Here is a 23,926-nt window from a genome sequence, read left to right as displayed (position 1 = left end):
TCCACATGAGATGTGCCGCCTCTACCGGGGACCAGGTGAAATTGCGTGGGAAGCGACAACATGAGCAATGCTCTTACCACCAGCCTGACAACCAGCGCCAGGTGGATGGCGACAAATACAGTGATCAATCAAAAATATCAAAATGGCCGGGCGCGGTGGTGCACGCCTTTAATCACAGCACTCGGGAGGCAGAGGTAGGAGGATCGCCATGAGTTCAAGGCCACCCTGAGACTCCCTAGTGAATTACAGGGTCAGTTTGGGCTACAGTGAAACCCTACCTTTGGGAGAAAAAACAACTATCAAAATGAAAATCCAGAGGCTACAGAGATTGGAACACTAAATCAGACTGCCAACAGTCCTGCTATGGCTTGGGGAACACTGTGGAAGAGGAAGTAGAAAGATTGTAAGAGCCACAGGGCGGGTAGGAATATCCTGAGGCACGGTGCCCCTCTACCCCACAGGAACTGACCGGGGGGCCTTCACAACCCCACAGCGATTATAATAATCCCACGCAGGAGAGTCTCCAGGGTAACAGGATCTGCGGCAAGGGGATAACAGAATAGTTTGGGGCTGGGGAGGTGGCTTAATGGTTAAGGCATTTGCCTGCAAAGCCTAAGGACCCAGGTTCAATTCCCCAGTACCCACATACACCAGATGCACAAGGTGGTGCATACCCTTTCTCTCTCTCTCTTTCTCTCTCTCTCTCTCTCTCTCTCAAATAAATAAATAAAATTTACAAAAGAGATTAACCTATTATACTTAATATACCATAAAATTATTAAAATAAACACACATAAGAATTAAAAGAAAAGAGGGCTAGATAGATGGCTTAATGGTTAAGTGCTTGCCCGGGAAGCCTGAGGACCCCCATTTGAGACTCGATTTCCCCAGAACCCACGTTAGCCAGATGCACACGGGGACGCACGCATCTGGAGTTCATTTGCAGTGGCTGGAGGCCCTGGTGCTCCCATTCTCTCTCTCTATCTGCCTCTTTGTCTGTCACTCTCAAATAAATAACTAAAAATAAGCAAAAATCAGTAAGTTTGGACTGGAGAGATAGCTTAAAAAAATTAAAAGAAAGGAGTATTACTTTTCCCATTTTTCCCACCCTGGCTGCATTCACACGCATTGTCATTCACATGAAGGAACATAATTTACCAGGGAGTCTCTAGTTGACCACAGTGTTGGTTAATTAATGTTTTTAGAAGACAGAGTGACTACAGTTTTCCTCCAAGGCATTTTGGGGGTCAGAAAAAGTGATACCTTTTGTCTGTTTGTTTGTTCATTCATTCTTCAAGACAAAAAAAATAAAATAAAATAAATGTGGATGATCATGGCAAATAGGCCACAAATACCACTGAAAGGAAAACTCAGTTGGTATCGTGTGACCAAACAGGCTGGTGGTGGCTGCAGCATCTGCCATTGTTGTCAACATGTTCCAGGACGCCATCAGTTCTCCCAACTCTCTGTGTCCCCCACCACCACCACACCGGGATCTTTAGCTTCTGGGTCACCTGCGGCCACCTAGGCCAGATTCTCTCCTTCCACACTTCCCTCCTTGTCGGTGACACTGACTGCAAATCAAGTACCTCCCCGCCACCCCTCCTCGTTAGAGTTCACAAAACTGCGTATTGTGTAGCAGCTGAAAGCAGGATTTTGCAATTAAATGAAAATTTGTTGGCAATGTTTTACTTGGCCTCTCGGATATTTAGCCTACAACCTTTCAGGCCACAACCTTAATAGGGAAGGATATATACTCCCCCTGTTCAGCTAAAGTAGAAATGCCAGACAGTACCAGACCCGCGCTTTGGAATGGGCACGAGTCACACAAACCTTCTGGACTGTAGTGATGTTGTCTGGATCTTAACACTAGCAGGGCTGGGGAGTTCGCTCAGCAGGCGAAGGGTTTACCTCACGAGTCTGAGGACCTGAGTTGGGTTCCCAGAACCTGTGTACACATGCTGGTGCTTGTCAGATGTGTGACAAGAAGTCCTGCCTGGTCTTTATATTCATTTAACCTTCAAACTTTAGAGTTTATGCCATTTAAAAAAAAATTATTTATTTATTTGAGAGAGTAAGAGAGGGAACGAGGCAGACAGACAGAGTGAGAGCATGGGTGCACCAAGGCTTCCAGATACTGCAAACAAACTCCAGATGCATGTGCCACCTTGTGCATATGGCTTATGTGGGTCCTGGGGAATGGAACAGGGGTCCATTGCCTTTTTAGGCACATGCCTTAACCTCTAAGCCAGCCCTCCAGCTGAATTCCATTTTGTGTGTGTGTGTGTGTGTGTATATATGTGCTGGTGCACATGTGCCTTGGTGTGAATGTGTGCAAAGGACAAAGGATGACCAGGACCATCAACCATTTTTTCCTGAGGCGGGGTCTCTCGTTGGTTGGCCTGGCTAGATGGACAGTGATTTCCAGTGATCAGTGCAAGAAGAAACGTGTGTAGGGCTGGAGAGATGGCTTAGCTATATGAGCACTTGCCTGTTCAAGTTCAAGGCTTGATTTCCCCAGGTAATCCCCACGGAGGCCAGATGCACAAGGAGGCGCATGCATCTGGAGTTTGTTTGCAGTGGCTAGAGGCCCTGGCGTGACCATTCTTTCCCTCTCTCTCTCTCTTTCTCTCTGCCTCTTTCTCTGTCTGTCACTCTCAAATAAATAAAGAAAAATAAACATTTTTTTTTTTTTGGTAAAAAAAGAAGCATGCTTAGCTTATGCCCCGATTTTTACATGGGTTCTGGGATCTAGCTCAGGTCCTAATCCTTGCAAGTCAAGCTGGGGCTGGAGATGCAGGCCTTCAATGCCAGCACTTGGGGGGCTGAGGTAGGAGGATGGCAATGAGTTTGAGGCCAGCCTGGAGCTACAGAGTAAGTTCTGAGTCAGCCTGGTCTAGAGCAAAACCTCAAAAGAATAAATAAAAATAAAATCCTGTTCTGACTGAGCTATCTCCACAGACCTACTGTTCTTATCACGTTTACAGGACCACTAATGTTCAGAAGTTTAAATAAATTGTACACATTTCAAAACTTTGTTCTTTAATGCCTAACACTTCTATACCAATTTGATGTCACTTAGTCCTCAAGTCAACATATGTTATAGAAAAATTGTCATTCCTAGCTTGCAGATGAGGAGCTTAATATATAGCTACTCGAAAAGGAAGAGGAGGAAGAAGACTGCCACCACCTTATGAGGTCACCTCAACGGAGACATCAAAGTGACAAACATTTCAACGCACAGGTTCCCAAACACTTTGATTAACATGGCATGGTGATCATACACGAATCATGATCAACCGAGGGAAGTCAGGGAACGAACATAAAAAATGCCAACACAACCAAACTAATAGTAACCGTGCCATATAGAGATGTGGGATTAAGTAACATGCTCCTGCATGCTGGCATGTAATCAACTCTAGTCCCATCAGAGGTTGGAGTTCACATTTGGTTGCCATCGGTCACATTTACAAGTCAAGGTGATAGATGTGCCATAGCACCGAGGAGGAAGAGTCAGTGCTTGGAAAGGAAAGAGCGTCAGAACGGCCTGTGAACAGAGCTCGGACATGGAGCCCCGCCAGAGTGCTCCTGGCAGAAGGACACGGACTGAGCCAGCAGTGCCTGCCCAGAGTTCCTGCCCAGCATATAGCGGTGACTTTTTGTACCAACATCGAGTCCCCAGAAGACACCACCACAAGTATTTCTGAAGAATTACGCATTTGATTTTAATCAAGTTTATCTGCACAAGTGTAATATTAGCATTATTTGTGCTCACTCGTTTTTATGGGCCTGTATTTCTGACTGACACTTTATGTTGTAGATAACTGCCTTATCACCGGTCACTCATATCTGGGTCCAACATTCCCAGCCTAATTCTCACGCTTTACAGGAGGGAGCACCAGTTAATAGCTGGGGGAAATTCCACCGAAGACATTTGAAAACTCCAGTGGTAGTTCTACAAAGGGGTTAAGAAGAGCCAATCCAATTATTATTCAAGTAAAAAGGAATGAAGCAACTAGAGAAAATGAGGCTATGGCTTAGTAATTGAGCTGTGACTTAGGTCCTGTTTACATAGGGAAAAAAAAAATTCCAATTATAGTGAAAAAACAAATCTCTAAGAGTAAAACCAGTCACCATTCAAGATAATCAGACAGAGCTTTATCCTCAAGCAAAATACAGTTAAAAATTTTTTGCTTCTAAGTTCTGTGTTAAAATGTCTAAGAAATTCACAATTGTTGTATTAGATTTTTGGTTATTTCACATTAACTTAGTATATAACTCACTTTTGCTTGTCAGTTATTTTTCAATGGAAGCCATATTTAGATTTAATTAAATAATTTATTCAAAGAATTCAAACTCTCAAAGTTGTCAGTAACAGAAATATTTCTAGAAAATCTATGGACAGGAATTGGCAGACAGCTCCAGATAAGGAAACTTGTCACCATTAAATATAGTTAGATTTTTTTTTTCCTAAACACTGTACTAAGTTTATCTAAGGGTCATAAAAGTATAAATAACATATTCAAAAGAAATGTCTCATTTCAGTAAGAAGATGCAGTAATATCTCCATTAACTATGAAAGTATTAAAACTGAACAAATAAAATTTCCCATTTCAACAAGTCAAATTCGATTTAAATATGAGGAAAAAGAAAAAACAATGCTTAGACTAAAATTTTTCTTTTTTAAAATGCCCATGGTGAAGGGAAGGTCTCACATTGTAGCCCAGGTTAACTTTGAATTCGTTAGTTAATACTTTCTCAAGTTATATGTTGAGGGTGAAAAGAACTTGAACTTCTGTTTCTTTGTGAGTGTGGGTGCCTGTGTGGATGGGGGGTGCACATGTGTATGAAGGACAACTTGGGATGTCATTCCTCAGGTGCAGCCCACCTCATTTGAGACAGGGAGTCTTGCTGTCCTGGAGCCCACAGTGGGCGAGACAGGCTGGCCAGAGAGAGCTGGAGATCCTGCTGTATCTGCTTTCACAATACTGGAATTTTTAGGTATGTGCACCCTACCCCCACGACCAGCCTTTTTCCATGTGAATTCCAGGGATTCAACTCGGGTTTTCCTAAGGACTGAGCCATCTCTGCAGACCCAAACTTTTATTTTCCTAAAACATGAACCTTAATTTTAAAGTTTATGTGGCAATCATCTTGGTGGAAGCTTTGGCAGGGAGCTAAAAAATAAACAGACAGGACACATACTTGAACACGGGATTTCCCACCACTGAGTGTGTAGGATAATTCAGACCTTTATGTGGCATATCCAAGCAACACTAAAAAAAAAAAAAAAAGTTGAGCTAAAGAGATGGTGTAGCAGTTAAGGTGCTTGCCTGTGAAGCCTAAGGGCTCCAGTTCAATTCCCCAGTATCCATGTAAGCCAGATGCACAAGGTGACGCATGCATCTGGAGTTCATTTGCAGTGGCTAGAGGCCCTGGAATGCCCATTCTCTCTCTCCAATAAATAACTAAATAACATAGCTGGGAAAGATGGCTCAGTAGATAATGTACTGGTCACACAAGCCTTAATACTGGCGTTCAGATCCCCAGAGGCCACATGAAAGCCAGAACCTGTCTTGGGATTCTGTAATACCAGCACACACAGTGCAAGGTGGGTAGCAAGGCAAGTGGACAGAAAAGAATGTTCTCTGGCAGCTGGTGGACCAGTTAGCCTAGTGACTGCAGCAGCGAACAGAGAATGAGAGACACTGCCTCAAATAAGCTGGAGAGCAAAGGCCAACACTTGAAATGTGTCTTCTGACTTTCACATGCACACCATGGCACACTCATATGCGTACTCACACACATGAACCCATGCATGCATGTGCATACCACACACATAAACATGCATACACACAAATTTTTTTTCAAGTGCAAATATCACATTAAATAAGTTCCAGGATTTTCCCTTACTATATTTCTTTTCTTCTCCTAATACAAGTTTGCTTAAATCATTTCAGTCACTACCCAATCTCAAGGGAGAGTAATATTTCATTTTATACTCATTTCTTTTCCATCCACACATCCTGCTGGCCAGCACCTACAAGAAAAAAAAAAAAAAAAAAAAGCAAGGCACTGGGCCAAATTTTTCTAAAGGAAATGTTTATGGTGAAGGCAGGGGGCTCTAACGGAAGCTGTCATGATCTGAAAGAAACTTCATTCATTCAGAGCCTAGAAAGCAAAATTCTCATCAAGCTTAGGAAGCACATGGGGCTGTATGCCTCCGAATGTGGGGAGACTGTTCCAGAGACAGGACCCTGCCACACTAACCCACATTACAAGTACAACCCGACCTCGTAGGAAGTTCATCTTATGTGAGCCTGTGCCCTGATTCCCGGCAAGCTTTTGAAAACCTTTGTTAAAAAAAAAAAAAAAATTCAGGGCTGGAAGGATTGCTTAGTGGTTAAGTAATTTACCTGCAAAGCAAAGGGAGGGGAGGGGAGGAGAGGGGAGGGGAGGGAGGGAAAGGGAGGGAAAGGAAGGGAAAGGGAAGGGAAAGGGAAAGGGAAAGGGAAAGGGAAAGGGAAAGGGAAAGGGAAAGGGAAAGGGAAAGGGAAAGGGAAAGGGAAAGGGAAAGGGAAAGGGAAGGGAAGGGAAGGGAAGGGAAGGGAAGGGAAGGGAAGGGAAGGGAAGGGAAGGGAAGGGAAGGGAAGACAAGAAAAGACAAGACTAGTTTCATAGAGTTCAAGTAACTTTAAAAATGTGAGGTGGAGGCTGTGTGCATGGAGCACTATAGCACTTCACCACAAAACTAAATTTTCCGCAATTTATCTCCATGACTTCAAACCTCCATCAGGTTCATTGAGGTGTGCTGCGGACACCTGGAGACCAGGAACGTCCATCGTGGAGAGCATCACCTTCCATTCCTTTTAGTGACTATAGAGGATGGAAAAGCTTTGTTAAAATTCCATGACTGAGGAGGCTGAGGAGATGGATCAGCAGATATGCAAGCATAAAACTCAGAGAGGACCTCGGATTGCATGAGTTTGACTCTCTGGCACCCACATAAAATGTTAGGCAGGCACGGTCCCACATGCCTGTAACGCCAGTGCCACAGGGAGAAGATACCTGAGAACTGCTGTGGCTCATTGTGAACCAGTCTGACTAGAAATGGCCGCTCCAGATTCAGCTGCATCTTAAGGAAATGTGTGTGAGCGATAGAAGCTGACATTTGGTGTTCTCTGATGTGAACACGCGATGTGCACACACATGCATATACACACACACACACACGTGTGCATGCACGCACCACACACAATATTCTATGAAATCAAACCACAAGCTTCTTGCCCAAAATAATTTCACTACTCTTACAATTACTGTGGAGGAAGCCATTCTTTAACATCTTGAATCTACTGAAAGAGAAACATGTAAAAGATATGAAATAAAATGGATGGACACAGATGGAAAGTGACATGTGGATGATTGACAGGTGATGTATAGGTGGATGGACAGACAGACAGAGACAACAACCAGACAGATAGCTAAGTGGGGAACATGACTAGCTGCATTTAAGTCCAAAATCATGTAACAGATGTGTTCCAAGGTGCACTCTCCACTTAGTTTAGTCAAAAAGTGGAAAATAAGTCAGCTTCCGTAGGAGGGAACCTGAATCCGCATGGCTTCTTGTTCAAGCGCATGTGTTTCTTAGATAACATGGTTCCATGGCCTGTTCATTTCTGTAGGTTATTTCCCAAGTGCTACAAGAAAAACCCAGGTAGTTACTTTTGTTTTGCAATGCAAAGGTAAATATTATGTCATGACCCAGAAGTCACTATAGACTTCTTTAAAATATTTTTTGTTTATTTTTATTTATTTATTTGAGAGTGACAGACAGGCAGAGAGAGGAATAGGCAGAGAGAGAGAGAGAGAGAGAGAGAGAGAATGGACATGCCAGGGCCTCCAGCCCCTGCAAACGAACTCCAGACACATGTGCCCTCATGTGCATCTGGCTTACGTGGGTCCTGGGGAATCAAACTTCGAACCGGGGTCCTTAGGCTTCACAGGCAAGCGTGCTTAACCGCTAAGCCATCTCTCCAGCCCCTAGATATTAACTCAGATATTAACAATCATGCACAAAATATGTGCAGTTCTTTTAACTCTCTCTATATATATACACACACATATATACACATGTATGTATATGTATATGCACATGTATATATGAGAAAAGTCATGTCTGTCATGTGTCCTTAATCCTGCATGTAATGTTAGAACTATACCTAGGATGAATGAGCTACGGACTTTGACGAGAGATAACAGAAGGAAACGACACGCATCCCCTCTGGGGCTCTTTCACCAGAACTCAGCTGGCAGTCCCAGCCCATGTGAGGGACTCCAGAAAGCAGATGAGCTGGGTTTCTCATTGAGAATCCTCACACTACGGAACTCTCCATTCTTCAGTATTTAACAAAACAGAGCCATTTCTGCTCCACTCCCAAGACTGATGTTCACGTGCGCAAAGGTGAGAAGCCGCCACGGGACTGTCACAGGCACCACTGGGATTCTCATGCACCACAGCAACGAGCAGCTTGTACGTGGCAAAGAGAGGTCGTGGTCCTGCCCTACAGACGTAAGTGCCTTCGCTTCCAAAGATATATTTAGACAGCCTCGTTACTGATGAATCGGCAGGAACAAGCACCATGGACACATAAGCAACTCTTCACAGTAAATCCACAATTAACTGGAAGTTTTGACACTTATAAATCAGGTTAAATGGCTTTCCACTGACCTAATCACCCTCATTAACTCAATCATCTTTTCACACATGTACAATAACGTAAAGTGAATAAAGTAGGGGCCATAGACTTGCCAACTATTACACAGGTAACAAAAATGTGCATTTAAGATTATACTCCGAGGGCTGGAGAGATGACTTAGCGGTTAAGCACTTGCCTGTGAAACCTAAGGACCCCAGTTCGAGGCTCGATTCCCCAGGACCCACATTACCCAAATAGATGCACAAGGGGGCACACACATCTGGAGTTCCTTTGCAGTGGCTGCAGGCCCTGACACCCCCATTCTTTCTCTCTCTCTATCCGCCTCTTTCTCTCTGTCTGTCGCTCTCAACTAAATAAATAAAAATAAACAAAACATTTAAAATAAATAAAGATTATACTCAGTATCCAAAAAAGATTTTCTTCTATTTAATATTGTCATTAAATATGCATAGGCTTCCCATTTTATCTAGAGAAGTGACATTAACGTGAAGGTATGATATTATCATGTTCAAAAATGAATGGCTGCACTGTTGAATAGGGTGACTGCCAGCCACGTGTGTGCCTGGATCCGCCGGTGATGCTAGACCACATTGATGGGAAAACGACACCTCTATCTTTGCATTGAAAACATGCTGATATAAATGTGCTAAGTCAAGTAAAGCACATTCTATATCAATTTTATGTGATTCTCTTTGCTTTATGCCGCTAATAGAAAATGAAGAGCTAAATGTGCATCAGTGTTAAATATGTACTAAATAGCCCTTTCCTACAATGTTTATAAGGCTGTTTTCGTCAAAGCCACTGGGTGACACTGTCTCTCCACTAAATTGATGCAACCAAAGCAATTTCCTGGCAGTGGGAAAAAAAAAAAACAAAACATGTATACAACATGCACGCATCACACATGCACATGATGGGAAGGATACACATGTGCACCCATATGCGCACATAGCTTATAACACAGTGGATAAAATGTGTCCCTCGAAACTATCCGTCATCTTAGGATGAGGGAATATGGGTGCCCTTGAGTACTCACATTGCTCAGGGACTACTTGAAATTCTTAATGATCCTTCACAGATTCCTCAATAATAAATGACAGTTCTAATGAAAGCAGTCATGCAGAAGTTGTTTCGTTTGTGACTTTTCCCAAAGACCCTTCTGTCCTGTGAACAGTAATGTCTCCAGGCTTGCCTTTCATATCACATCCTATTTACTTATATTTTAATGGGTTGCGAAGGAAATTGGGCAAACTCATTTCCAACTGGTTTTGCTAACACAGAAATGGTTTACTGATTCAGGAGTCATTTTATTTTTTTTTACCTGGAATTTGACGCCTTGGGAATCTTTCCATCATCTTATTAGAAAACTGAAATGGGGAAAAAATAGCACTATTTAAACTGCCACTGAACACTTCTGGGGTGAGATGGAAGACTCCACACAGCTACATAGCTTAGCACCATCAACACCCACTTGCGGAACAAGGCTAACAATAACAGAGGTCACGGGTGTCCGGCTATCTGACAATGGCTGTAAAAGGATGGTTGTCTCTGATACTCAACGGACCACTCCATCTCCTAATTCTTAATGAGAATTCATAGCTGGCTCCACAGGCAGAATCACCAGGGCTATCCGGGCTCGATATGATCTGCCTGAATCCTGCCCTGACTATTTCCCAAGAACATGACTCTCCCTCTCTCTAAAACCACACTAGGTCTGGACCGCTAACTGCAGCCTGGCAGAGTGAAACTTTTTTCCCCCAGTATCATTGCCCCCAGTTACTTGCAGCCAAAAACTGCTTAAAGATATGAAAGTAATCAATCAATGTGTTCTCCTAAAATGGAACGTGCCCTAAATCTAGTCACATATTTTTTTCTTTCTCTTGGTGACATTTTGTGAACGCATAGTACTTCCGATTACAAAGGAGGACATTCTTCAAATGTAATCTTGCCTCGAATCTAAACCATTTATGTTTTAACACTTGTGTGTAAAGGCATCTTAAACAGTGTACAGCACAGACATTTTCTCCCTAAAAGTAAGCATTGATGTTTTTGCTCATAATTTCAGAGACGAGATGAATGAGTTCCAGATTAGATCCAGATTAAAAGCCTAATGTAAGCCACTGCATGCACTCCTCCACGTATTTTGTTGTAAAATAGGGCATAGAGGGGCTGGAGAGATGGTTTAGCAGTTAAGGCACTTGCCTGCAAAGCCAAAGGACCTCAGTTCAATTCCCCAGAACCCACGTAAACCAGGTGCACAAGGTGGTGCATACATCTGAAGTTCATTTGCAGTGGCTGGAAGCCTTGGAGTGCCCATTCCCTCTCTCTCTCCCCCCCCCATTTCTCTCTCAAATAAATAAATATAAAAGATTTTAAAAGAGATAGGGTATATATTGCTCAGGCTGGCCTTGTAGCTGAAGGTGGCTTTGAACCTCCTATGCTCCGGCCTCCATCTCCCAAATACGGGGAGTGCAGGAACATGCCCCCACACCAGGCTTCCTCATACCTTCTCAAATATACTTCTCAAAGTGATCATCCACACAGCTTGCTGTGATTCCTCCACCTTGCGTCGATGCCTCCTTGCCACATGACACTCTAAGCCATGGAGAGACAGAGACTGTGTCTATTTATCTGGGTATAGTTCTGCATAATATTTATTACAATACTTAGCTGGCACACAAATGAGATGTTTTGCTGTGACTGACCAGAGGCCTTTATGGGTGCCATGAACCAAGAAGAGTCATCTTTTGAAAGAAAGCTCTAGAGAAGATGAGTAGGCATGGCAAACTAACGCTTTTCACAATTTTCAGCCTACGGGCCTACTTCTCAACTACCTACCCCCCCGGAACATGCTCAGACCATCCACTTCCTACCTACAATCAAATCCATGTCTTGATATTGTGTATTGAATGCAGGACAACTCTACATTCTCAAAGATAAGATGAATCTCAAGTGTTGTGTGAGAAAACAAACAATAAAAAAAAACACTCCCAATTAAAACTGCTCCCAATAGGAAGACAACATACATACAAGGATTGAAAGGTTTCAGGACCTGTCCGCACTATAAAAGGACAGAGAGGGCTGGAGAAATGGCTTAGCGGTTAAGCACTTGCCTATGAAGCCTATGGACCCCGGTTCGAGGCTCGGTTCCCCAGGTCCCACGTTAGCCAGATGCACAAGGGGGCGCACGCGTCTGGAGTTCGCTTGCAGAGGCTGGAAGCCCTGGCGCGCCCATTCTCTCTCTCTCCCTCTATCTGTCTTTCTCTCTGTGTCTGTTGCTCTCAAATAAATAAATAAAAAATGAACAAAAAATATTTAAAAAAAAAAAAAGTACAGAGACCTGGAGACTTCTTGGGATTCTTCAGAGTTATTTGATAAGAAAAAAAAACAAAAAACTTTTATTAACCACATGAATGTACAGTGGAAGCACAAAGCCTTTACTACGTGCGAGGAGGGTTTAAAAGAGATGATAGGTAAATACCACGTAGAAGAGAGGAAGGAAGAAGACTGTACGGGTCAGGAGACGCACGGGAACTGAGCAGGCAAGCCACCGTAAACATGTAAGGTCCGGATCCTTTCATAACGCTAAAGAAACATTCCCCACGGCTCAGTGCAAAGGCAGCAGCGTTTCAGCGTGTCTGAACCTCTTAGGCTACGAGGTGGTACAATCCTTCCATTGATCCTCTGCATGCATCCAGGAGGGCAAGGCTCACAACAATGTTTTCTGAAAAATAAAACTCCTCCCATCCTCATCTCCAAATTCATTCCTTTAGTGGATTAAACAGCACATGTTTTCAATGGATTCAACACAAACCCTAGTAGGCTATGTTACCAACATGAACCATGTGAATTGAAAATCTTAATGTATACGTGGACTTACAAACATGCCTCTGATTCGGAGCTTTTATAAACATCCTATCTCCAACAAATAAATAAGAGCAAGCTCAACACAGATGTAAAACTAAATGCAATAAAGTCTTTATTCCTCTAGATTCCTGAAGATATTAACTCAGCTGAATTTCTTGACAGAATACAACAAATTCACACAAATGTCACTACAGTCATAATGAATGTGGTTTTTTTTTTTCATACCAATGTCACTCACCTTGGTCTGCCTGTACCCCTCCCCCCGGGACTTTTCAAAATGTATTTCATACACAGAGTCTCTGTTCTGGCTGTTTATTTAATTAACATGACAGCCCAGCACACACTGCACAGCTTTCAGTTCTAGTTTTAACTTTTTACACTTTAGACTCAATACAGAGAGAATAAAATGACTGTTTTCACTCCTTCCAACCTCTGTAAATTTATATAGATTCACTGACTATTTCTGTCAGTTAAAACAGTGCTTCAGTATGCTTTCAATATCTATATTCACAAAGTAAGTAAAATCACCATTTTAAAAAAATCATAGAAAAAAAATCACATTATTTTCCCTCACCTTCCCCAGGAGAATTAAAAAAAAAAATCTTACTTTGCCTTTTTAGGATTTTCAAAGGTTGACATGAATGTATTTGAATTCTGCCATCAACTCTCTTCATACGCCCCACTAGAATCTGAGTAATCAGACTGAAATGTGATAGAAGCTACAGTTAAATGACTGGTATTTCTGAAACAATCTTTGATGAGAAATAAAAGTTATTGAAATATATTTTGTCATGTAAAGTAGAATCCCTGCTACATGTTTGTAAGAGTAGATCAAAGAGGAGCTCAAAGGTAGAGCATCTGCATAATTCACATGGGGTCCTGGGTTTGGTTCCCAGCACCACCAACAGAAAAACATGTCCATTTCAAAGAAACTGGGGTTCATCTAAATGTGTCTCCAAAATTATTCTTTCATTAAATATTTGTGTGCTTTATACTTGTACTAGGAAAACAATGACATTACTTTTTCTGTTTTTAATCAGTTGCACAAAAGCCCACAAGATGCCTACCATCCATTTCCTACCTCCTAAAACCGAGGGTTTTTTTTTTTTTTTTTTAACTTGAAAATGTCTCTCACATAAAATCTGATAACAGGGCTAAAGATATTTGAGAGCTTAGAAATACACTTAGAGGAAACAATTTTAGTTTTACTGGCATAATATGAGCACACACCTTTGATATGTCTGCTGACACTGTACCCACCAAGAAAGTCTTTGTCGTTAAAGTAGTTGAATGGTTGAAAATCCACCCACAGGGCAGGTCGTGACATATTTATTTAATATAAAACTATATGTAAAAACATTAAATTCTTAACACAGAACAAAAATAAAATTGCATTTGATTTGGAATCTTGCAAAAATGAGCGGGTTACATAGGCACAGGAATTATTGAGAAATAAGAAACTATGCTTTGATGAACAAAGAGAATAGGCATACTCTGAATCACTTTCAGATACTGTCAGGGATTGCGTAGGTAAGATTTTATATTGAGTTTATGATTTTTTTTTTCAACGTAGGGTCTCACTCTGGCTCAGGCTAACCTGGAATTCACTATGTAGTCTCAAGGTGGCCTTGAACTCACAGCAATCCTCCTACCTCTGCCTTCAGAGTCCTGGGATTAAAGGTTTGCACCACCACACCTGACTTGAAATTATCATTTATTCAACACACATGGCATCTAATTCAAGAAATGCTAGGTAGTTCTCAACAGCCCACATTTGCAGGGGTACAGTGGCAATTTGAGTGAGTTATCTGCAGTCAGATGCGAAAATCTATGTCCAAAAGATTCCTATATGCTAGTAACCTTAACACCGCCAGCTTTAAACAGTCAGTCTGGGGCTTGCTGATAAAATCATCCTATACTGGGTGGACAGATTGAACCAAACCCACAAAGGCGTATAAGGTTATGGGAAGATACTTTCACTTGCATTCAGACACTCCCAGTGCCTGATTTGTTCTGTGGCCAAAGACCAGACCCATTTCTCCTTTCTTTTCTTGAACTTATCTACAAAACTCAGTTCTGCATGGCATATTCAGACAGACTTTAAAATTCTACACTTCAGAGGAAAGAATTAAGGGTGTTTTCCTTATAAGTATGTTATCATCTATTTCCTTTGCCCTTTTTAGAACTTAGAACCCTTCACAAACAAGCGACCACTGTCATCCACACAGACAAGAAAATGCTGGAGTTCTCCCGCCTTTAAACTTCTCAACAAGCAATGCCCCAGTCAATTCCCAGAAGGACCCTGCTACTGTTCCCCCAAGACTATTTAAAATTCACTTGTTCCCTATGAGTATTCTCCTGAACTAAGACCAAATGTTCTTTCAGAAAAGAAGTAATCTGTTAGCATTCAGGGGAGTGTGATCCTTGTTTAGTACTTATTATTTTAAATATTTTGTTTATTTTTATTTATTAGAAAGAGAGAGGCAGGTACAGAAAGAGAGAGAAAGAAAGAAAGAAGGGAGAGAGAGAGGGAGAATGGACACACCAGGGCCGCTAACCACTGCAAACAAACTCCAGATGCATGTGGCACCTTGAATATCTGGCTTACGTGGGTCCTGGGGAACTGAACCTGGGTCTTTAGGCTTTGCAGGCAAATGCCTTAACTGCTAAGCCATCTCTCTAGCCCTGATAGTTAAGTTTGATTCTTAACTTCCTAAAGGATGCAAATGACCATGGTACACTTTGCACTCTTAATCAGAAGTTTGTTTCCTTATGATATAGAAGATAAGCCCTTTACTACATAGCTCCTGAACTTTTCACACAGTTAGGCCAACGTATGAGATATCACCCTATCTTACAAGATAATATCACATGTCAGTTCCCACCCTGTGCTCACAATTACGCCTGGCAACAACTTTAATGGGTCCTATATAGAGACTGGTCTTCAGCGAGCACACCTTCCCCACCCCCTCATTACAACTTCCAGGACCTAAGTTTCTGCTAACTGTGTTCATGGTTTTCCAGCTGCTGTAAGAAATGGGTTCTTTCTTCAGAGAATTCTTCATGCACACAGTCTTGAAATAAGCAATTGCCAAGTAAATTTATCAACACAGATTATGAATAAGGATTCCCACCGCATTGATCAGCAAAGCAGTTAAACGGGTCAGGCTTAATAGGCTTACAATTCTTCATTTACCAATTTAAACCAGAGGAAAACTTTTTTAAAAAAAAAAAATCTATGGATTCATTACCACAGCTGATCAAATCACCTGAATATCTTCTTATCTTAATCCACTCTTAACTCCATTAAATATTAATATGAAGTTCCTGAGATTTAATTTTGAGGGGTAAATGGTATTACTATGGAGCCCAATTACTTTTGATCAAACCCAGGTTTTTCTTATAAATTAGGGTTCATTGTTTGCAAGTACTGCACCACATTTCCCCTGTATGCTAAGTAGGGTGGGGTTCTAAAAATATTTAAGACGGTAGGGTTTTCATTCAAAAGACAAGCATGAAAAGAAATTATACTTTTACACACATCACTTCACCCTTCACTAGATAACTGACTTTATCCCAACAATCTCCAAACTTCTATCAAAACAGTGACACTCTGTGGTCTGATTTTCTGGGGGGTTTTGGTTTTTTCCTTTACTCATAGAGGAAGCTTAAACCCAAGGTCTTCTTGTTTCATCTAAACAAAAATCTAAGTCAGTAAATTTGCCTGAAAATAAGCACAGAATGATGGATGCTGTTATGCATCCAGCCTGCTAAGTCATGCCAAAAACCCACTAGGATGTGTAATCAGCCCCCTTCCAGGAAAAAAAAAAAAAAAACAACAACTTGCCACTCACACCATATGGTGACTGCAATTTCTTAGAAGTACTTCACTGATTATCCTCTATATAACTTAAAAATAATATTTTTCTAAAAAAGCATCCCATACCTTAGGGTACTATTTCATTCCTAAAGAGGTCGTTATAGTACCAGGGGTAGGCTTAAATTTAAACTGGGAAGTGTAAATTTCCATGTGCTGTGAGGAGCCAACCTTCATCAGCTGTCAACTACACTTCCCTAGAGAAATGAACAAGTTCAGGTCCAACATGCATTCAGCAGCATTGGAAGTTGATCTTTCATATCTTATCCCATGGTGTGAAAACACGTAATGATAATCAAGGGATTCGGCCTCCCCAAGGTGACTCAAGTGACAGACAAGTCACACTGACTGTCCAACTCCACCACCCCCTGCGTTCCCACAGACAGACACCACCAGCCGCCCAAGAAAGACTCCGGAATTAGTATTTCCTGTTGAGCCTGGAAAAAAAAAAAGTCATCTGAATTTCTAGCCTTGGAAATGTGAAAACACTCAAGAGATATGTTAGGGGGTTTTGTTTTGTTTCCCAGTTGACAATAACAGCATGGCCTCTGAGTCAGAAAAGACTCTAAAGTTCAGAAACACCATTCCCTTCAAGGTGAGGCTTCTGATCAGGGCACAAAACATACCGGGATGTAACAACACGTGCCACCAAAGTACACCTAAAAACCAACTGACCGCTCGCAGATGCACTCTGTCCAAGCAAGGCTGGTTGTAAAAGTCGAGTCTGTCAATATTTCACCTCCATGGGTGGATGCCTTGCTTGGCTATAGAACCTTATCTTGTACTCTTTTTTATAAACGTTTACCTATCATTTTGTAAGAAACTCATTTTCTTAAAAAAATAAAATCTAGGGAAAAAAAGATGCACAGATTGAAAATCTGCCTACTAAGTAAAAAAGAGAGAGAGAGAGAGAAAGCAAGAAAAAAGAAGGAAAGCAAATAAGAAAGCTAATGCTGAAATTTCTGCAAGGGAAGAAGGAGTACTTTAAAAGTGCGGAGAAAAATCACACACCAGGTGTAGGAGATTTTAGACGGCCTGGCTGTGGACGCTCCGTGCAAATGACACTGAGTTTCGTTACTTTTTCCGTGCTGCTGAAGTTCAGATTATAAAGTACTGTAGGAGAGAAGGCGGCGAACCCGATTTCATGCTAAGTGGTAAAAAGTTATACCACTTTTACACTCGGTGGTGTCCCTCCCCGTCACAAGCTCTCCTCCGGGCTCCGCGTGGGGGGTTCCCCGTTTCAAGTGTCTCCCTCTCCGCCTACCCCTACCCCCCAAAGCCCCTGCCAGGTGAGCTGGGCGCTTACCTGCTCCCTGGGTATACAGGGCAAGGACGTCCTGCGGTGTGACTTGCTGCTGCACCCGGACATCTCTGCGGACACCACGGAGCTGGAGCGCCGCCTCCTCTTAAACACCGGGATCTCTTGCTGGGACCCAAAACGCTCCCCGGGAACCGCCCTGGCGGACTGCTGCTGCCGCGAAGAAGACGGTGAGATCCGCTCCAGGTACCCGGCCAGCAGGATGCCCAGCACGCCGGCCAAGTAAGCCAGGTAGGGTCTCCAGGCGACCTTGAACCTCTCCAGACACAGCAGGGCCACCGTCCGGACCGCGCTAGTCCAGGCGATCATGAGGACGCCCAGCTCCAACCTCAGCACCAGCCATGTCGCCGCGGCCAAGCAGCTGAGCACCAGCCCCGCGGCGGGCAGGGACAGCAGGCGCTCGTCCCCGACGCCCAGGCCGACCTGCACTAGCGCTTCCCCCGCGCAGCAGGCGGCCAGCAGCGCGACGGCCAGAGGCAGGCGCACCCCGGCGCGCAGGAGGCACCAGCCCATCCAGGAGAAGGCGCACAGCAGACTGAGGAGCAGCGCGGCGGGCTGCAGCCAGGGGCCGCCCCCGGGAGCACCTCCCCGAGGGCCTGCGAAGACGCCCCCTCCTGCTCCCGGGGAGGCCACCGCCTCCTCCTTCTCCTCCTCCTCCTCCACCATCTCCTCCTCCTCCTCCTCCTCCACGCGACGCCCATCAAGCTCCCCGCCGGCCAGCCTCAGCAGCAGAGCCAGCAGGACGCACACGGAGCCCGCGAACAGCGCCGGGGAAAGTTGTCGCGATCGCCCGAACGCCCGCAGCTCCGACGACCCCGCCGGGTCACAGCTGCCCGCCCGACCCGGTGGAGATGACGGACTGGACGCACGAAGGTGACCATCCCGGCCAGTCCCTCCCCGGGACAGCTCCTCCGCGTCTCCCGAGGAGGCCGCGCCACGCATCGCCATGCTGTGCGCTCTGCGCGGATCCCCCCACGGGGCTCTGCCCGACGCGCCCTTCCTCCACGCACCCACCCACACCCACACCCACACCCACCCACACCCGGGTCCGCCACACACACGCGCGCGCGCGCGCGCGCGTCCCCGGGCCTTCTGGATGCCACCCTCGGAACTGCACGCTCCCCCGGTCCTCGCCAAGTTTCAGCCGGCGGATAAACTCCCCGAGAAGGCTGGCGGCTCCAAAGTGACTTCAAGTTGGCAGCTAGCAAGACCAGCCCTTGAGTTTTCTCGCTTTTGGGGGTGGGGGGGCAGAAAGAAAGAAAGAAAAAAATCTCTCTGCTCCACCCTCCACCCGCCGTTCTAAGCTCCGGGGTCTCGTCCTACTTTGGGATTTTTAGCAATGGTCCAACGCGCCCGGTGCACCGGGGGGGCGCAGGAGCCGAGGGGCGCGCAGGGTGAGCTCCGGCCATTCCCGGGGCTGCTGGGCGCACGGCCCGCGGCCGATCGCGGCTTCCCTCCCTCCTCTCCCCGGAGCCCTTCCTCTATCGCTCCTTCGCTCTGCTCAGCCCAGCGTCCCCGGCGCCGCCCGCGCAAGCAGATCGCCAGCCGGCGAGGCAGAGAGCAAAGCCCCCCCCGCGCCTCCCCAGCCAGCTCATGGCGAAGAGTGAGAGAAGGAGGGGGGTGGAGGTGGAGGTGGGTGTGGGAGACGGAAAAGACGGGTAAGAAATAATGAAAAGTTGCTAAGTTCCGTAGGGGAGATCCGCGCGAGAGAGGAGAAGGGAGGGAGGGAGAGAGGGAGGCAGGGAGGGGAAGGAAGGACTGTGAGCTAGGGAGGAAGGGACGGGGGAGGAAGGGGAGGGAGAAGGGGAGGATGAAATTGGCCTCTCTCTCTTCCCCCCCCTCTCTGGTGCAAGGTCGATGGTGGGTTTGCAGTTCTGCAGGAGAGACGCGAGTGCGGATGAGCGCTTAGCTCTGTAAGACGGGCAAACTGGAAAGGGAATCCACAATTCCGCTTTCTTTTCTTTTTTTCTTTTCTTGAAGGCAACTCCCTCCGAAAGCTTGCACTGCTGCACTTTCGCCGCTCGGCCACGGGGGGCGCTGCTCTCGGCGGCTTCGCTTCTCTGCCCCGCGCAGGGCTCAACCCACTGCGAGGCGCCGGCTGGGGACCACGCCGAGCGCATCTCCCCGCCACCTCCGCGGCTTGGGTGGGCCCCCCGGGGGCCCAGGAGTTTTCCGGAATGCTGTGGGCCGGCGGTGGAAATCAACCTGCTTCCTGATGTGGCACGGAAAGTGGCATCCACGTATCCTGCTGGCTGATGGATTCCAAGATGCAAATAAATAAATAAAATCATAATATAGTAAGCTAGGCGGGCGTGGAGGTGCACGCCTTGAACCCCAGCACTCACTCAGGGGAGGCTGAGGTAGCATCGCCGTGAGTCTGAGCCTCTGCCTAGACGAAGACCACAAATAATAAATCAGAAAGCTCCTCAAGGGTGTTCAGGGACAACTGTGAACCGCTTTCAGGTGGGCTCTACCTGCCACAGAGAAGCCACGCCTATCTGCTGCTTTCAAATGATGGGGGAGCCTGTTACCTTGACCGCAGAACATCTATCTAAGTGTCAGAGGGAGAGCCAGCGGTGTACATTGAAAAGAAATGTTTATGGAGTCTAACATTTTTAGCCCGACATGGTGGCCCAGGCCTATAATCCCAACATTTAGGAGGCTGAGACAGGAAGATTGCTGTCTGTTAGAAACCAGCCTGGGCGGCTACATAGCAGCAAAAGAGAAGTACAAAAATAATAATAACCTAGTGCAGAAGTCTTTATCAGCAGTTACTAACAGTGGGTGGTAAAATGGGGTACCACTTGGTGACCATAGTTGAAGACTACGGAATTATGAAGCTTAAATGAGTGACATATGCCATCAACAAGGCTGAGGGGAAAATAAAACACGGGCCCTTCATAATTAGTAATCCAATAACCACGCCCTTGTATTATATATTGCTAGAAAGTTAAAGAAAATTTAACTTTGGGCAGTTTATAAAAAACAAGTGTCCACTGACGGCTTTAAAGGGGCCACTCCTATGCTCCTTGGAAGTTGGTTTCTTTGTAAACCTGGAATAAAGCGGTTGTTTACTTTTATTCAACATGACTATGGTTAGCTTAGAAGTCATTTGTTCTCTCTAGCAATAATCTACTAATTTTGTACTAATTGTCTTGACCCTCCAGGGTAAAGTATCTGTACAGCCTGGGGTATTTCAGTGATTTAGTTTGACACACCACTGCATTTTGTGTACAGAGGTAAAACTGTAAAATAAGCCCCCAAGGAGAATGAATTCATCCCTGAGGGCTTGGGAGAAGATGGCTTAAATTGTAGATTCCATGCCATGGGAAACAGTGTGCTGGAGCTCAAGGCGGTGTTGGCATTGGCGTGACGCTGTAAATAGACAGGCGGAGTCTTCGAGTGTATATTCTCATATATTCTCTCGGTCATGTGTCCAGAACTGTGCTACCACCCAAGAGTTGAGCAGTTAGTCAGGGGCAGTGGGCACCATCTGTTTAATAATTAAGAAGACGGGGGGCTGCAAAGTCTTTGCCAAACACAAATGAGCCCCCTAGCCTGAACACACAACTTCTCTGAGTTGCCTTTGTGGACTTATGATTCATCTGCTAAATCCTGCTCGGGACACTCCAAACTGAAAATCTTGATTGGAAAAACATGTTGATATCTCTTGATATCAAGATATTAGGTCCAATTGAGGAACTATTATAAAAGCAAAGTGAGGGAAATTTTAGAACACTTTCTCTGCCCCCTACCTCCACAATCATCTCAGCTCTGTGTGTGTGTGTGTCTGTGTGTGTGTGTGTCTGTGTGTATGCGCCATGCGCATGTTGGTTTGCAGGTGTGCAGGTACATGTGTGTTTATGTGTGAGAGTCAGAACACAATTTCAGGGCTCATTCTTCGAGACAGGGCCTCTCACTGAACCTGGACCTCACCAGTTAGGCTAGACTAGGTAGCCCGCAAGCCCTAGGAATTCCCTACACCTGCTTCTGAGAGCTGAGATGGCAGGGACACGCTGCTGTGGCGGCATTGTACATGGGAACTGGGGATCACACACAGGTCCTCGTGCTTGCAAGGTAAGAACTATATCCACTCAACCGTCTTCCCAGCCCCTCATCTCAGCTCTTTAGAAAAGATATCATTGCTGTATTCTCAAAACAGCTGACCTCTTGAAAGATAAAATACCGACATTGTTTGAAAAGTTGTCATTATGGACTGGAGAGATAGATGGCTTAGCAGTTAAGGCCCTTGCCTGCAAATCCAAAGGACTCAGGTTCAATTACCCAGGACCTACATAAGACAATGCACAGGGTGGTGCACACATCTGGAGCTTGTTTGCAGCAGCTGGATGGAGGTCCTGTCATGACCATCCTCCCTCTCTCTGTGTCTCAAGTAAATAAAAATAAAATATTTTAAAAGATGAAGGTGGTCATTGAAAGAAAATGCTGCATGAGATGGCTCAGCTATAAAAAGCACCTGCTTGCAAAGCCTGCCAGCCTGGGTTCAATTCCCCAGCCGCCAATGTAAAGCCAGCTTCGAGGACATAAGTGTTCGGCATTCCATTCTTTATGGCAAGAGACCCTGGTACAAGTGAATGAAAGAATGAATGAATGGATGGATGAATGAATGAATGAGTATTGCTATTTGCTAATGGTAGCAACAAGAATGGTCTGTGTGCAAATGACACCCTGGAGCTATTCTGCAGTGCAAGAGAATCCATGTCCTGGCAACTAGCTTTCTCCCTAGCTTCAGCAAAAGTAGTAAATCAGGGAGTCATTTGTCACCCAAAAAGGGAAGAAGGTCTGTTGCTCTGTCATTACCATCAGAAACCCAAGGAAGATGAACAGAAATCACAAGTGCTCATGGTTGAGAGACAGGATGCTATGGAAATGTGCATCCTGGGGTGGGCGGGGGGGGGGGGCGTGCCCAGCGCTGTGTGGGCCTGTGTAAGTGGAACCAGACCTCAGTTGAGAAAGAAGACAAGATAAGTCTTTCCCCTCCTTTGTTCTCAGCAGGTAGGGATCAGTCCTGATTCAGGAAGTTGACAACGCAGCCAAGGAAGAAGTAAGAGGCTACACACACACACTCAGAAAACAAAGAGAAGAAACAGAGCCCGGACACATCTGACTTGGCAGATCTTGCCACATAGCAAATTCCAGCGAGCGTGCTCTTCATGGAAACGATGTAGAAATTACCACCACTGTAAATCAGTTGCATTTTGCCAAATATAGTTATACTTAAGGGAATCCTATGGTAAAATTCAAACAGTTGGCACACTTCCCTACAAGGTCCATTCATTCCCTACTACCTAACCTGAACTCCGTGCACTGAAAATGGAAAGCATCTAAAACAAAATCCTTAACTTCAAACTCCATCTCTCCAACATTACCACTTAGACACTCAGACTTTCTCCTTACTCTTCTTTCATGTCTGGCTAAAAATATGAGCAACTAGGTACAAGCCCTGGGTTCTATCTTTAAAATACACCCTGAATCAATTTTCTTTTCACATCTGCTTCCTAACCACTAGCCTATGATTCATAAACATCCCTGGCCAGGACAATTGCAGTATATAACTGCTTTTTGTCCCCCTGGTAGTTCATTTTCTATGCCTCAGAATGATACTTAAAAATATCAGCTGGGCTGGAGAGATGGCTTAGCTGCTAAGATGCTTGCCTGTGAAACCCAAGGATCCAGGTGCAATTCCCCAGAACCTGCATAAGGCAGATGCACAAGGTGTCCACGCATCTGGGGTTTGTTTGCAGTGGCTAGAAGCCCTGGTGTGTCCATTCCTTCTCTCTCATAAGTTAATAAACAAAGATAAAAGATCAAAAAATATCCACTGAACGATGTCCACCCTCTATTTAAATGCACTGTGGAGTCCACAGCCCCAGGATTGCCTCCGGGGCTGTCATAATGCTTTCCAGTCACTGTCTCTGACTTCTCTTTCTATTTCCCCACTTTGCTAGTACAGCCATATCCATTAGAATTTTATTCGGTCACAAAAATGTGCTTTTACTATCTGCAAACCGCAAATGACTGATCATGACTACTGTCACTGAGAAAACGGGGCTCTTGTGATCTAATTAATTTAACATTTAGCAGCTTCTCTTGGCTTGTGGTTACAGTAATGAACAGTGCATC

The 23,926-nt window shown here is 44.8% G+C and overlaps 1 protein-coding gene across 1 annotated transcript in view; it reads right to left on the bottom strand.

The window, feature by feature from the left end:
• The window catches only part of Pde3a (phosphodiesterase 3A), a 297,902-nt gene extending 279,164 nt beyond the window's left edge, over positions 1–18,738 (bottom strand). Inside the window, exon 1 of the mRNA XM_004664377.3 lies at positions 17,771–18,738. Coding sequence (XP_004664434.3) covers positions 17,771–18,730 — 960 coding nt within the window. The 5' untranslated portion in view covers positions 18,731–18,738. The remainder of the gene's footprint in view (positions 1–17,770) is intronic.
• Between the last annotated feature and the right edge of the window lie 5,188 nt (positions 18,739–23,926).

Source organism: Jaculus jaculus, chromosome 22, assembly GCF_020740685.1.
Source record: "Jaculus jaculus isolate mJacJac1 chromosome 22, mJacJac1.mat.Y.cur, whole genome shotgun sequence".
Taxonomy (NCBI): domain Eukaryota; kingdom Metazoa; phylum Chordata; class Mammalia; order Rodentia; family Dipodidae; genus Jaculus; species Jaculus jaculus.
Note: the sequence above shows the minus strand (reverse complement) of the source record. Positions and strands in the feature narration are given on the sequence as shown.